General features: G+C 35.3%; 1 protein-coding gene across 2 annotated transcripts in view; it reads right to left on the reverse strand.

Moving 5' to 3' along the window:
- Positions 1–4,123: 4,123 nt before the first annotated feature.
- Positions 4,124–17,002, reverse strand: part of WBP4 (WW domain binding protein 4) — a 28,059-nt gene continuing 15,180 nt past the window's right edge. For both annotated transcript variants that reach the window (XM_014854854.3, XM_014854853.3), the window contains exons 9-10: positions 16,688–16,851; positions 4,124–6,896 (exon numbers count right to left, since the gene is read on the reverse strand). In XM_014854854.3, coding sequence (XP_014710340.1) covers positions 6,686–6,896; positions 16,688–16,851 — 375 coding nt within the window. In that variant the 3' untranslated portion in view covers positions 4,124–6,685. The remainder of the gene's footprint in view (positions 6,897–16,687; positions 16,852–17,002) is intronic.

Consider the following 17,002-nt stretch of genomic DNA (forward strand, 5'->3'; position numbering starts at 1 on the left):
TAGAGAGATGGGTCCCATCACCATGCAGTACAATGGTCTAATTTATCTTCTGTCAAAAAGTGTATTTCGGGAACAGAGCTGAATATGGTGTGATGTCTTTTTACGGTCACTGCTGAAATATGTGTACGGCACAGATTTGTTAGGCTCGTTGTTTCATCTGTCTCTGGGCAAATATTGAAATTATTGTTTGCATGGATACTAAATACTGAGGAAACACGGGGGTGTGTTTTCTTTATTCTACTCTGAATTCAGCTAGCTAAAACCAAAATTATCTCTGAACCAGGACAAATGATGACCATGAAGACGGAATGTCTACAGGCCAGATGCTGGATTGCTGTTGAAGAAATAATGATTTAAATGAAGTTTATAGTAAGAAACAGAAACAAAAACCTCCTCCAGCCAGCAGTGGTGCCACAATCTATAACCTTTCGCTATTTGGGGCTTTATGGACAGCTTGCTAATTGCTCTGTCAATTAAGTGATGTAATTTAATTTCTTCTGTGGTATCACATAGTGGTTTATTAAAGACTCATAGGTAGCTCCTAGGCCATGGGTGACCAGCTCATTTGTTAATGCTGCTAACAATTTCCAGGCAATCTCTGATGATTTCCCCATCCTCCTAACTCCAACAGGCAGATATAGACCTACTTTCTGAACCAGCCCCTACGTCTCAAAATTAAATTTGAACTTGTAAGAAGACAGAGTGATATCCATTCTCAAGATACTGTAGAAATGTAGGATCCTTTCTCCTAAGTCCGTTGCAAGTTTTTGCTATATGACAAAGCCCTGAACAGTGTTCATGTATTCTCCTACGTGTAATTCTTTTCTTTCATTTTCTTTGCCAAAGAAGTACAGAACAAAATAACACATGAGACGAGGAAGGGAAGTGGGAAACTAGCAAGAAACTCGATGGGGAGGGGAAATTCCACCTCTGAAAAGAACTCCAGGCCGTGATATATCTCCTAGCACTTAGAAAGGCCCCTGTTTAATTTCAAGCCTGGAACCCTGAAAGCTAGATTGCCAGAGCAAATTAAAGAACTGAGAAACTTGTCTGAGCTGATGAGGAGGAAAAAATATCTTGTTGTTGGGCTTCCCCATTTGCCCAGGTGCCAGAAGTTGCTTCAATTCTCTGCATTGCCTTTTGAGAAATGCCAAGGCCAATACTTCCCTCTAGTACTTGGAAGTGGCTCTGAAACATGAGTCAACCAGAGTTACTTACGCAAAATAGCACATCTGCTTCACAGGTGGAGAAACTGAGGCATAAGGGTTAGGTTGACTTTTGTAAAGTCAAAAGGAAAGTTTAGTAATGGTTCAAGACTTTCTCACCTTTGTAGAACATCTCTATGTAAGTGTAGGCAAATTTACCTTTCTGAATGTAAATCTTAACCAACTGACTCTGTTACGTGAAGATATGAGGCTTGGCAAAAGGAAACATTTGAAATAGATTAAAAAAAAAATTGGTTGAGCCACAGCTCTAAAATGTAAAGAACTTTAGAAGTCATCACTCCAGCCCTCACAAGAAGAAAAAAGTTGAACAAACTTAAAATCAGTAACTTCTCAGACCCATCAGAGAACTGAGGTCACAGGACAAACACCATCCTCAAACTGGAGAAACAGGTGAACACACAGAATGTGGATCAGCTTCCCTGAAGTAGAAGCTGTGGAGCCAGTATTGGTAGGAAGACACAAAGGTAATTGACAAATTGCTGGAGGCTGAGTGTGGTCTAGTTGGAGAGTTAGAAACTCTTGGGACCCCAGTCTAAGGGAGGGGAGCCCCACACTTCTTTGATTTTTACCTCCAGGAGCACCACTTCTCATAGTGAAGACCTAAGAAAAGTTCCCTCTTGTTTGGCTGGGGGAGGGGAAAATTAACCATTTTGAAATACACCCAGGGGAAAAACAACCATTTGAAATACCTTCAAGAACATTCTGGTTTTTATAACAAAGTCTTACCATCAAGGAAAACTGCTTTACCAGAGCCTTATCTAATGTGGGAGAAGGAAAATAGCCAACTCCAGGACCCTTTAGTCTTCCTGTATCACCTAAGGGGGGGAAGCTGAGAAGCAGTTGTGAAAAAACACAACCCAGAGACACAGGCACGCTAAAAAACTGAGACTTAATCCTCGGATTATAGAATGCTTCCCTCCCACCACTCTTTACCACCACGTCAACAGGGTTCCTGTACAGCAACAGTGGATTACAGCTGAAAGAACCGCAAGGTCAGACTCTATTTAAGAAGGAATTTTTAGGGAAACCCAAGACAATAGGGGAGACAAAAACAAGGACACTAGAGCAATTAGAAACTTCTGACACCTACAGCTATAGGAAACATTAAACACAGCCTAACTCCTGGCAAAATAAACATAAAATCTCACATTAAAGGCCTACTTATCTCAGTTCCTTTTACCCAATACATCATGTTATGGGTTTCAAGAAAAAAAATTACAAGGCATGCAAAGAGATAAAAACAGTCTGAAGAGACAAAGCAAGCACAGAAACCACAAATAGGGCAGAGATTTTGGACTTATCAGAACAGAAATTTAAAATAACTATGATTAATATGCTAATGGAAAAAGTGGACGACATGCAAGAACAGAAGAATAATGTGAGCAGAGACATGGAAGCTCAAAGAATCAAAAGGAAATGCTAGAAATAAGAAACACTAAAAACGAAGAATGCTTTTGATGGCATTCATTGGTAGACTGGACATGGTCAAGTTAGCAATTAGTCAGCTTGAAGGTATGTTGACAGAAACTTCCCAAAGTGAAATGCAAAGAAATAAAAGAACGAAAAACCAACAACACTAGAACAGAACATCTAAGAACTGTACACCACCAAGAGTAAACTCTAACGTTAAGTTATGGACTTTGGGTGATTATGTCAGCATAGGTTCATCTGTTGTAACCAATGTACCACTCTGGTCAGGGGTATTGACAGTGGTGGAGGGTATGCATGTGGGGGACAGGAGGTGTATAGGAATTCTCTGTAGCTTCCTTTCAATTTCTATGAACATAAAAATGCTCTAAAAAATATCCCTGTTTTACAGACAAGACAATGGAGACACAGAGAGATTATATAACTTGCTGAGTTTTACCGAGGTCTACTAGGTACAAAATAGGGATTGGCACTAGAGCTAGGGAGTCAGTTTGGCACTAGAACTTTTGTCGTTAACCAAGGCACTTTTCTTCCTTTTCTGAATCATGCTTCTTTTACCTAACAATGTATCTTCCAGATCAATCCATAAAAGTACCTATAGAGCTCCTTTTAAGGAATTTTATATTGCTAGACAGTAAAGTTGTTCCAATCTCTGATTTAGAAATAATGCTACATTAGTCTTACACATCACTTCCCACAAGTGTGAGAGTACCTATAGGATAAATTTCTGGAAGTGAAATTGCCAGGTTAACATGTACGTGGTTTTTTTTGATATTTGGAAAAACTGCTCTCTATAGAGGTTGTATCAATTTATACTGTTCTACGAATGTACATGTTGGAGACAACATGGTAAAGTAGGTGTGGCCACAAGTGGAGATGAGAACAAGACTTGGAAGGGGGAAGTTTATTATATTCGCAGGTGTCAGAGAGGTCACTGCACACCACACAGGGTCCAGGGGAAGCACCAGATTTAGGCAAAAGGCAGACGAGTGAGGGAAGTCTAGGGAAAACCTTTATTGGAGTCTCTAAGGGAAAGGCAAGCCAGGGCAGAGTGAACAGTTTGGGATTGGCTAGTTTGAATAATTCCAGTGGGCGGGTGTTGGGCAATAGGAGTGGTCTCTAGTTGCCTTGCTATCTGGCCCTGGGACAATTTAGGGCAGAGGAAATACTGGCTCGTGTGTGCTAGATAGGAGGCGATTGGGGCCTTAGACTTGAGATTAGTTGGTTTGTATATGAAAGATGTGCTCTGGGGCAAGCCCTTTGCTATGTCTAAGAAAGGGCGAGTCCTGGGAGGGGCAGTCTCTCTCCAGCCAGCAAGCTAAGACGTCAAAACATTGCAAAATACACACAAAAAAATTAATGCCCGTACCTTAACTAGTACTGTATAGGACTGCCTATTTTCCCACATCTTCACCAACATTATAAGTTATTTGATCTTTGGTAATCTGATTGGTGAAAAATGACATCAGTTGTAGTTTTATCTGCATTTCCTTTATTGCTTATTTTTCTTCTAGTTTTCTCATTCACTAGACAACAAATATTAAGTGCTTACAATGTGTAATGTACTTATGTGTGCACAAAATGGACCAAGCCCTTGCCCTCAGAGAGCTTACATTTCAAGAAATGTGTAGCACCCACAGGGAGAAAACTACAAAACTGTAGAGAGACATAAAAGAAGAACTGAGTAAATGAAAAGATGATGTTGACAGATGAGAATAATCAATCTTAGGAAGGTAGCAATTATTACCAACTTGGTAGGTGTGGTACGAAATCAGTTTTTTTGGGAAAGCAGACGTGGCAACTTGACAAAACGTTACTTGAAATAATGAATAAATATGAACATTTTGAAAGATATGAGGATCTCTGCTCTACCAGATGTTAAAAAACATACTATAAAAACACAATGATGAAATCAGTGTGATACAGGTACAACAATCAGAAACAAATTCTAGTTTATATATGATGTGCCTATATGTGAGCAAGTACCATACTAATTGTTATAGTTTTTCAATACCTAAAAATCTGGCAGGGTTATTCCCCCAGTAGTTTTCAGAATTTATAAAAACTACATTAAAAAACAAAAACTACTTTTGGCTGTTTGGACCATGCTTCTTTGAATAAATTTCATCCAGAGAGTGGACATCATGGAGCCAGGTATCATAAGGGTTACCCACATATACCCAATGTTAACATGCTTAGGAAAAAACCCCCACAGTGGTCATGGGGGAGGAGTCTGAGATTATTGAAACTTTTATTTTTTTACTTATTTCTCTATTATTTGGGCTTTAAACTTATAATAAAAATCTATTATTTTTATAGTCTCCTACATGCACATATATAAAAATACATATGATAGAAAGGTAATGGCAGAAGTGATATGAAATATTTAACTTCTGAAAAAATTCAGTTAAAGCTGGTATGTTCTCTACTTAATCTTTCAAAGCAAAGAGGAAAGTACTATTTTTTACAATTTGATAGAAAATTTTTGTGTTTGCCAAGAGTCTTTTCTGAGCACTCCTTAAAACCAGTTTCAGTTCAAGGAGATGCACCTGCAAACTTCTGAGAATACTGTCTTATTACAAAGGTAAAGGAGATACTTTAAAAAATGCATCAAAGAGAAGCACTTTACATAATGAGGTGTGGTTTTAAAAATGTCAATTATGTATTCTGTACAAGCTAAATTTGGGTAAAATATAGCAGCATTCCATTTACAGTCTTATCTTTTCCAATTGAGGAGAATTAAGCACCAAAATGCACTGCTTAGCTAGATGACAAATTGGCTATTGAGAATCTAAAATACTTCTCCATAATGCTATACATCCATGACATACCCAAAGAAGTAGACTGAATATGAGACAACTCTTCAAATACTATCTCACCAATGCTAAGTTGACTCTGATCAGTATCGGAAGAAAGAAAAAACCTAATATTTAATTTACTCTTTCATAGTTTTTAATAAGCTACCATTTTCTTACTTGTACAGTAGTAACTTTAAAAGACAAATATGTACTACCAAATGTAAATACTGTACGATTTATAAAAAATGTAATTTTAAGAATTTGAAGTAATAAAGGGAAGGTACCTACTTCAAATGAATTAAATAAGAAAATTCCACTTTTTAAGAAATTTAACCAGAAAATGGGAAATTTCCAATTTGTCTAAGGTAATACTAACAATTTTTACTGAAGCCAGAGACTTTACTATTTTTGTTGAAGCTTTCACCTACAGAGCTTTAAAAAATTAATTTCCAGTACATAAAAGGGTGCTAACCAGGGTGCACGACTAGGGGAAAAAGGACTATGCTAGAATGTGAAGTCATGAAGAAGAGGGATATGTCTTATTCATCTTTATATCCCCAGTTCCTAGCATAATGCCTAGCTCAAAGTAACAATGCTTAAGCAATGGTTGTTGCTTTGAACTGAACTGGGCAAATAAGCATTTATACCTTTGGTCTGATTTCACTCCATGTTAAGCACTACATCTGAAGTACCTGAGCTGCTGGCCTGGTTCTTGGCCCTTGACCTTGAATTGAGTAAGGTAAGCCAATACACATACACTTTCTACATCAGCCTTCTGACAAGATCCTCAGAACTGAATCATCACTGGGCTGTCAATCTTCTTTTATGTAGTCTGATTCTTATTTCTTGGATAACAGTTAATATACCAGTGTGCAAAAGTAATGCATTTTCAGTGCAGGGTAAGTATGTATGTTTATATGAATAAGAATCAAATAAAGGCCTTGCTTTTCCATGTTTTAAATAACAGATACATAGCATCTTATGTTACGACATAATTAGCAATTTTTAGACACTGAACACAATACACTGTATTACAATGCAATGTGGTAGGCTTCCATTTTAGGAACAAAAATAAATTTCACATGAAAAAAGATTTATTTTAAATTCACATAAAATACATTTAGAATAAATCTAAATTTTTAGCATCAAAGTACTTAGAAACAAACACAGAGGAGCTTTAAGATATATAGCTCCATTCTGTTCAAAAAGCACGTACAAAAAGCTCTTTCACAATTATTGATCATCACCTCGTTGCCTTAAATTTCTAGATTTTCCATTTTCAATTCTTCTCTTTTTGAAGACTGGGGCCACTCCATCTGCCATGACTCCAAGAGAAGTGACTGTTTTTTCTTTAAATACCACTTTGGGTTCCCCACCAACATCAGCTTCTGAAGTTGATACATATTCATTTTCAGTGCTTGGAAGTTCCAAATCTACCTCCTCACTGGAACAGAAAGTAAAAATAAAACCGTTATTTGACAGAGTAATACAAACTTTCACATGACCTGTGAGGCCAGCAAAGCCCAAGATTTAATGATAATAATAGTGAGAAGATAGAAGTTGGTTATTTTGGAATAGGAAACCATTTTAAAGCACTCATTTTATACTAGTAGTTAAGATACTGAGTACTTATTTAGGTGGACATATGTCAGGAAAATCTATTATTTTATTCCTGTTGCACAAAAGGTATATATCATCTAAGGAAACGCTTGTGCTTATATATGATCAGCAGTACAAGTTACATGGGTGGATATGGGAGAGGTATTTACGGAAACTGATTTTGCTGTAGACTGACAAGGACTCTGGCGGCCTACACAGCACAAGATGAAAACCATGGAATCTCAATGTCCTAGTGCAGCAGACTCCATGTGGCTCTTTGCCTAGCACTTCTTTTCTAGGAACTAGTCCTTCAACCATCCACACGGTTAGTAGAAATAATCAGTTGACTAATCCAGAGATCAGTACCTGATTAACATGAGCCTATCACAGTACCCTACCCTCTACATACTCAACTGGACCATGAAAGAGCAAGTAAGTCACACCACACCCATCAGTCCCACCCATGAGCTTCTTAAACATGGACCAGAAAGAGTTAAACCATTATGTTTAACTCTCTAGTAGCTAAGAGTATAAAATCTGTTGGGAACCACATATCCTCCCATATAGAGAAAAGAGTTCTGCAGAGATAAAGCCGGCATGCAGAGAAAAAGAGGGATGGGAGATGGAGACTCCTGCCAACATTTCAGGCTTGATTCCACTATTTCCTGAGGCCCAACCCAATTCCTGCCCCTCCCACAGCTTGCTAAGTAGAACCTTCCTGGGAATCTTCGGAGAAATAACTTCTTTTTTATTTAAGGTAACTCAAGTTTCTATCATTTAAACCAAAAGATTACCTGGTTAGCATGAAAGAAGAGTGATGAAAGGAGAGAAAAGGGAATAAAAAGTAAAGGAATGGTTTAAATGTTAGAAGTCCCAGATATCAAGAGTTGAGAAACCCCATCTAAGAAGAGGGAAGATTAGTGCAGACCTACACTCCTCAATCCCGAGAACAACACAGGTGATGGAGTCATTCAGTTTGATTCTGGGAAACAGAGAAAACCTTTGGTGGAGGTCAGGAGAAGTTTGGAAGGCTATGGTAAATCTAGAGTAGTAGTCCTTATATAGTAATAGCTATACCAAATATCTACTATGTGCCAGATGATGCACAAAGCACTTGGAGTAGAAATCTCTTCTAATTTTATTTTTGCTCTTCTAATGTCTTTTTTTGGCACTAGAACTTTTATTTTTTTTCCCTTTTGGGAACCACCTCTTCTCCCTTCTCTGTCCGTGAGTTTTGAGTTCAGTTCATGTCCACTCAGAATTCATAATGGTTAGCTCAGGAATGGGAACAAGGTTTGGGATTGAAAATTAAGCAAGACCAGTTTTGGAACTGGTAAAGGAGCACCCTCTTTTTGCTGGGATCTCTAACTGTAAGTATGATATCAGCCTAAAGCTTTGCCACCAGGTGGGGAAAGCCTCCTTGAGAAAGGAGAGGAAAGCAGAGACAAAAGTCAGAGACGGACATAATGGCCCGATGATTTTATTCAAGCCCCAAAGTTCCAGCTAGGCTTGAGGCCACTACACCCCTAAACACACCAGAATTTCCATGATTTGCAAATTAAAAGAGCACTGGAATGGATTATATATACTTCTCAAACAAAACCAGCAAGGCAAGAATAGTGATGTCCCATCAACTATGGTTCTTGATAACTGCAATTTAGAGATAATGTGTGCAATTTAGAGATGTGTTTGCTAAGACTTAAAATTTAATTAATGCTATTTGGTTCAATTATCTTAAAAGTACACAAGAACAAATTTGCTTCCCTCTCATAATGATTATGTAGAAAGGCCAATGGTGATAGTATTGAGAGATCTTTTATGTCCCATCCTATACATACCTGGATAAAAACACAGGTTTAAAAAAACAGGTCTCTAGGCATTTTAGTAATTTTTTTTAAACGTAAGAATGGTTATAAAATTTGCTAACAGTGCAAAGAACAAAAGGAGAATATAAATAAAAAGATAAAATTTCAAACCAGTAATGGCTAGTTTACAACTAAAAAAAACCCCTATTCTGCATAATACAAAACTTAAGAAAGAAGCTATCTTAGTAGATCACGATGCTATCTAACACTTCCTCAAACTCTAATGAGGGGATGCAGGAAATAGGGATTCTCACTGGAATAGGTCTTAAATCTGATTTGTTTTGAAAACAGATGCCTTTCAAAACAAAAATATATATTAAATGCTATTTTTGCTTGCTTTTTCTACTTCCCTATTTTCCCTTGGACTATCAACAATGGTGCTTTCTAAGAAGGCTAGTAGCCCCTGCTGTTGATGGGGTATTCATTCTTAGTTTTTTATTTTTATTTTTTACAGGAGAGGAAACTGAAACTTAAAGAGAGGTTAATAATTTGGTCACCCAAACTGTTATGTGAGTAGCAGAGTGTGAATTAAAACCCAGGCCTGTCTGACCTAAAATCTATATTCTTTCCTCTAGACCACTCTGTTTCCAGGTGAAACTAAGAAATTCCATTAATCAAACAGAGAAGGATTTGAGTAATGAAGAGTCGCAGGGTTTGGTCGCTGGACAAATGAATTTGTGTCCAAGAAAATTTGATGTTAAACTCATTTATTTCACTGAATCTTGGTGCTTTGTGTTGTATTTTGATAAAGTGATCAAGCCATACTATTAAGTGGGATTACTGGAGAGATAAAACAGAGAAGGGTTCCATTTTTGAAATCATAATCCCAGGAAGTTCCTAAGCGGAGGTTAACAGAAGTGGCAGTGTACTAGGACACATCCTGGAGACATAATCAGAGGAGAAAAGAAGTTCGTATTTGAAGGAAAAGGCAAGGGCCTGCAGGTAAACTATATTACAGACAATGTGCCTTCTTTTCAAATAACTTCGGAACAGTTACAAAAAATAATTATATAAGCATTTCCACAAAAATCATGATCATTTCCAAATTCAAAATGCAAAAACTATAAAGGTCGTAATATCTGAACACAGTGTAATAAAGGCAGAAAAAACCCAAAAAAAACTCCCACCCCTGTGAAGATTTAAATTAAACACTCTCTGGAAAACCACCAAGTCAAAAAGTAACCAAAAACACAATATTGAACTGTTCCAAAAACAATGAAATCAAAGAACCTTCATTCAAAGTTTATGCACTATATGAGCAGAACTATATTTAGACACAAAATAGCTTAAACTATTTTCATTAAGAATGGACCCCTTCCTCACCTCTTGTCAACAGTCTAAGTGTTCATCTGAAGAAAGAAGAAAAACAAAGAAACTTAAAAACACTTAGGAAAAGAAAATTATAAAAATAAAGTAGAAGTGAACAAAGAGAAAATCCAATAATAAGTGGATACATTCCTAGAAACATACAACCTATCAAGACTGAATCATGATGAAACACAAAATCTGAACAGACCAATAACAAGTAAGGATATTGAACCAGTAATCAAAAACGTCCCAACACAAAAAAGCCCAGACCAGATGGTTTCACTGGTGAATTCTACCAAACACTTAAAGAAGAATTAACACTAATTCCCCTCAAACTCTCTCAAAAAACTGAAGAGAAGGGATCATTCCCAAACTCATTACAGGAGGCCAGGATTTCCCTGGTAACAAAGCCAGATAAGGATACTACAAGAAAAAAAACCCACTACAGACCAATATCCCTGAGGAATATAGATAACAAAAATTCTCAACAAAATATTAGCAAATTGAATTCAATTGCACATTAAAAGAATCATACACCATGACCAAGTGGATTTATGCTTGGGATGCAAGGATGGTTCAACATTCGCAATCAACTGTGATATACCACATTAATGGAATGAAAGATAAAAATCACATTATCATGTCAACAGATGCAGAAAAACCATTTGACAAAATACAACATCCTTTCATGATTAAAAAACACTCAATAAATTGGGTATAGAAGGAAATATCTCAACATCACAAAGGTCATATATGACAAACCCACAGCCAACATCATACTCACTGGTGAAAGATTGAAAGCTTTTCCTCTAAGATCAGGAACAAGACAAGGGTACCCAATCTCACCACTTCTATTTAACACAGTACTGGAAGTCCTAGCCAGAGCAATCAGGCAAGGGGAAAAAAAAAGGCATCCAAATTGGAAGGGAAGAAGTAAAACTATCTGTTTGCAGATGATATGATCTTATATATCGAAAACCCCAAAGACTCCATCAAAAACATTAGAACTAATCAACGAATTTAGTAAGGTATCATGACACAAAATCAACACAAGGAAATCAGTTGTGTTTGTATAAACTAACAGTAGAAAATCTGAAAAAGAAAGAAAACAATCCCATTAATAATAGCATCATAAACAATAAAATACTTAGTGATAAATTTAACTAAGGAGGTGAAAGGTATATACACTGAAAACTACAAGACAATGATGAAAGAAATTGAAGAAGACAACAAACGGAAAGATATCCTGCATTTGTGGATTAGATGAATTAATATTGTTAAAATGTCCACACTACTCAAAGCCATCTATAGATTCAATGCTATCCCAATCAAAATTCCAATGGCATTTTTCACAGAAAAAGAAAAAACAATCCTCTAATTTGTATGGAGCCACAAAAGATGCCAAATAGCCAAAACAATCCTGAGAAAGAAGAACAAAGCTGGAAGCATCACACTTTCTGATTTCAAACTAGCCTACAAAACTATAATAATCAAAACAGTATGATACTCGCACAAAAAATGGACACAGAGACGAATGGGAAAGAATCAAGATCTCAAGAAATAAATCTTCACATAGAGGGTCAACTAAAATTTGACAAAAGAGCCAAGAATATTCAATAGAGAATGCATAATCTCTTCAATAACTGCTGTTAGAAGTGGATAACGACATGCAGAAGAATGCTATTGCACCCCTATCTTACACCACCACCACAATTAACTGAAAATTGATTACAGACTTAAATATAAGAAATAAACCCATAAAACTAGAAGAAAACAGGGAAGAAGCTCCCTGACATTGGTCTCGGCAATTATTTTTTGGATATGATACCAAAAGCATGGTCAACAAAAGCAAAAATCAACAAGTGGGACTACATCAAACTAAAAAGTTTCTGGCCAGCAAAAGAAATAATCAACAAAATGAAAAGGCAACCTACAAAATGGGAGAAAGCATCTCTAAATCATCTATCTGATAAGGGGTTACTATCCAAAATACATAAAGAACTCATACAACTCAACAGCAAAATCCAAAAAATACAATTAAAAAAATGGGCAGAGGAACTGAATAGACTTTTTTCCAAATAAGACACACAAATGGCCAACAGGTACATGAAAAGGTGCTTGACATCACTAATCATCAGGGAAATGCAAATCAAAACCACAATGAGTTATCACCTCACACCTGTTAGGATGCAAAAAGATAAGAGATAACAAGTGTTGACAAGGATGTGGAGAAAAGCTTCAGCACTGTTGGTGGGAATGTAAATTGGTATAGCCGCTAGGGGAAACAGTATGGAGGTTCCTCGAATATTAAAAATAGAACTACCATATGGTTCAACAATCCTACTTCTGGATATATATCCAAAGGATATGAAAATGGGATCCTGAAGCAATAAGTGCACTCCCACAATCATTGCAGCATTGTTCACAATAGTCCAGATATGGAATAACCCAATTGTCCATCAACAGATGAATGGATAAAGAAGATGTGGTATATATATATACAATGAATTATTATTTAACCATGAGAACGACAGAAAGCTGCCATTTGCAACAACATGGATTGATCTTGAGGGCATTATGCTAACTGAAATAAATGAGACAGAGAAAGACAAATATATCTTTTATATGTCAAATCAAAAAAATCCAAACTCACAGAAAGAGTGCATAGTGGTGGTTACCAGGGTCTGAGTGCTGGGGGAAATGGGGACACTGGTCAAAGGGTACAAACTTCCAATTATAAGAATAACAGTTTTGGTGATCTAACGTACAGCATGGTGATTATATTTAACAATACTATATTATATACTTCAAACTGGTAAGAGACTAGATCTTAAATGTTCTAACCACACACACGCACACAAAATGGTAATTATGTGACATGATGGAGGTATTAGCTAAAGCTATAGGGGTAATCATTTTGCAATTTATAATTGTTCAAATCAATACACTGTACACCTTAAACTTACAATATTATATGTCAATTATATCTCAAGCTGGAAAAAAATTCTTTAGCAAATATTACATAAGAGGGAAAAAATATAAAAATTTAAAAAGGATTTAACATTTGAAAAATATAAATATACAGAAAGGTTAATGTATTACCAAATGTTTAAAATTTTAAACTCTTGATGAAATAAAAGATTTTTTGGGAAAAATATAAATTACTGAAACTGACTAGTACTCCAGAATAAGTAACTAAAGTGACCACCTCACTCCTTACCCCAAGGACAGCAGCTGCAGCATGTAATAACACCAGTGCTGAGGTGTTCTAGGTACCAAGTGCATACATGGTGCTAAACGTGTTAATTTGTTTTTTCTAATTTATTCCCCACAAAAAAAATCAGAAATTAGGTAGAAACTATTGTCATCCCATTTTACAAAGATGAAGAAGCTGAGCCTCAGGTAGATTAGGCAACTTGCTCAAAGTCACATAGATAGTAACCAAGAGACTAACAGTTACCAAAAATTACCTCCACCTAGACCAGAAGATTTTACTAGTGATTTCTTTCAAACTTTCTAATCTCAGAGAAACTATTAACTATTATAGAACGTTAAAAAACGTTAAATGCTACCGAATTAATTTTATTTAGCATTAAGTTGGATACCAAAATCTAATAAAGATATCACATGTAACAAACAAAAACTAAACTACAGACCACCATTTCCCAACTTGCTTTCCACATCAAAGCTATGACTATTGAAATTTACCAAAATCTATTTCTCATAACAATCCTTGAAGAATCTAAAGCACACTTCCTTAACATAATAAAGATTATCTATCTTAAGCCAACAGTCAATATCATCTTCAATATAAATTTTAGAGACTTTTCCACTGAATTCAGCAACAAAACACAAATGCCCATTCTCATCATTATTATATAACACCATGTTTGAAAATCTAACTAAAATAAATAGGACATGAAATAAATAGGAGGTAAAGTCCACAGAAAAAAAAATCACAGTATTTGCAGACAAGTGTCTACATGGAAAACTCAAGACTCAAAAGAGTAAGTCTTATAAGTAATAAATTAATTCAGCAACACAACTGGACACATAGGCTTTTTCACACCATAATTACTGGCTAAAGAAATAATAGAAAAAGTGTATGAAATCCACAATTAAAAAAAAGCAAAATATGTAAAAATTTATTCATGTACCTAATAAATACTAAGCACCTAATATGTGCCAGGCACTGTTTTTAGTTCTGGGGTTACAGAAGTGAACCAACTAGACTAAGTGGCTGCACTCAAGCTAGCTTATACTCAAGAACTGCAAGTGTGAGACTTGCACAGAGGCAGCTACAAAAACTGTAGAGGATACAAGACAACTTGAGTAAAAAGAGAGACATATAACATTTTTGGATGAAAATAAGAAATACTGAAAATGTGAATTTTTGCCAAATTCAACAAGTAAAATTAATTTCAATCATTTTGATTAAAATTATATTATACCTGTTGAACACCAGCAAAATGATTTAATTTACCTGGGCGGAAAAAATGGGAAGGAACTGCTTCAGAAAATTTTGAAAAAGAAAAATAATATATGGATACACCGCTGGATATCACAGCATACCATAAAAAGTATATAATTAAATCACAGTAGTTAAATCTTTATTGTACTTCACAAGCACAAATAGAACAACAGAACAGAATAGGTAGCCAGAAACAAACTGGTAAACTTGAGAATTACACACCAGATAAAAAAGACAGTGTCACTTAAAAATGGGGGAAAGAACAATACCTAAAAATGAGAAAGAAAGGTACTGGTAATATGGCTTGGCCAGGTAGGATAAAAAATTAATTTAGAATCTCATCTCATATGGTGCATCAAAATAATTAGGGATGGATTAAATTACATGAAAACAAAGTAAGACTAGACAAACCAGAAGGAAATACAAGTATATATTTGACTTTTGGATAGAAAATGATATCATCAATAAAACAGATCACAAGGAAAAGTAAGAGATGAGACTAGTTAAACATTACAAAACTCTACACATCTAAAACCATTATAAGCACAATTGAAAGTCAAACTACAAATGTGGAAAATCCACCATTACTACTACTAATAAATGGTTAGGATCTGTACTATATAAGGAAGACAATTACCTTAATAGGAAAAAGTGCAAAGACTATGAACGACAATTCACAGAAGAGTAAATACAAAACACTAAGTATATGAAAAAAATTTTAACCTCACCAGTAAATCAAAGAAAAGAAAATTAAAATGAGATATTTTTTGTCAAACTAGGAAATATTTAAAAGCTCAGGAATAATTAATGCTGAGAGGGTTCAATGGCACAGGAACTTTCCAAAACCGCTGATGGAATATAAATTGGTAGGCTCTTTCTGGAAAGTAACTGGACACTGTGTATCAAGATTTTCAAAATTTCATAACCTTTAAACAGGTATTCCATTTCTAGGAATAGTCAGAAATGTGCAGAGAATAATATATCCATATAATAGAGTTTGTTATAAAAACAAAAAGTGTGGAAATAACCTAAATGTCCAACAGAAAGAGAATGGCTGAGGAAAATCAAGGCACATATAAATGATTACATATTATACAGCAATTAAAAATAACATTTATAACATTTTAACAAAATATAAAATATTAATAATGCTAAATAGGGAAAAAGATAACTGAGGAAAATATTTCAGAATGTTAGTATCATTTCTGGGTAGCTCAATGAATTATTCATATGCTTTTCTTCATTTTCAAAAATTTCCTATAATAATATATACTGTTTATTTTTAGGGGAAAAACCCCTTAAGAAATTAGGCTAATTTACTTAGAAAGTCACACACAATCCATCACATATTAAACTGGCTGACTAGGTTAAAATTTAACAAGAATGGCTGTACAGTATACTTATCACAAGGAAAACAAAATACTCAAAATAAATTTTAAGAGCTCTCAACTCTGAAGTAGAGGAGATGTTTGTGGAGTAGGACCATTGTCCTGCTTTAGGTCACTTAAATCACTTAGTGGCTGAAGTCATGCAGTCTATTATTTCTGCGACTTCAATATACACAAAGAGTCAATATGCTTATCATGGTGCATTAAATACATATTTCCTAGTATTTCACTAAGTAACATAAACACAACCTGAACTACACAATAATAAAATTGAATATGCAGATATTTGTTTCTCTGATAGAATAATGATGGTGAGTGTGAGAATGCTCATGTGTACACAGTGTGAGTCAGTGTGTGAATGCATGGTCAGTGCGTGGTCATGGTTTGGTAGGAATTAAAACAATCATTAGCTTATTTTTTAAAATAACCATTAGCTTCTATTTTAAAATACTTAATTAGAAAAAATAAAACCACTCTAGAAATAAAAGAAATGAGCTATATTTTTAATGAACCCCTTATCCTTGAAATTAGTTACTGCAATTCATGGAAGTACTGGGATGGAAAGTATTTCTAATGACAGTGGGATTAAGTTTCAGGTACTTACTGAGACTCAACTTCTTGTTTAATTTCTTGCCATTCTCCATATGGGTTTGATTTTTTATGAGTTTTGGGTTTTTCTGCATTTGGACCTGATGAATTCTGCTCCTGGGTATTTTTTTCTTTCTGTGTTTCTGGTTCAGTTCCTTTATCATTGTTTTTATTTTTTTCCTGAAATGTCAAAGTCAAGAAATAACACACTTCAAGCAAAACTATGAGGACAAAAACAAATTGCTTCAACGTAGTCTTGTTATTGATTAATAAATAGTAATACATTAACCCTCGTAGTTTAAATTTGCACATAACACAACAAATGTACATA

Source organism: Equus asinus, chromosome 11 (assembly GCF_041296235.1).
Source record: "Equus asinus isolate D_3611 breed Donkey chromosome 11, EquAss-T2T_v2, whole genome shotgun sequence".
NCBI classification, from domain to species: Eukaryota; Metazoa; Chordata; class Mammalia; order Perissodactyla; family Equidae; genus Equus; species Equus asinus.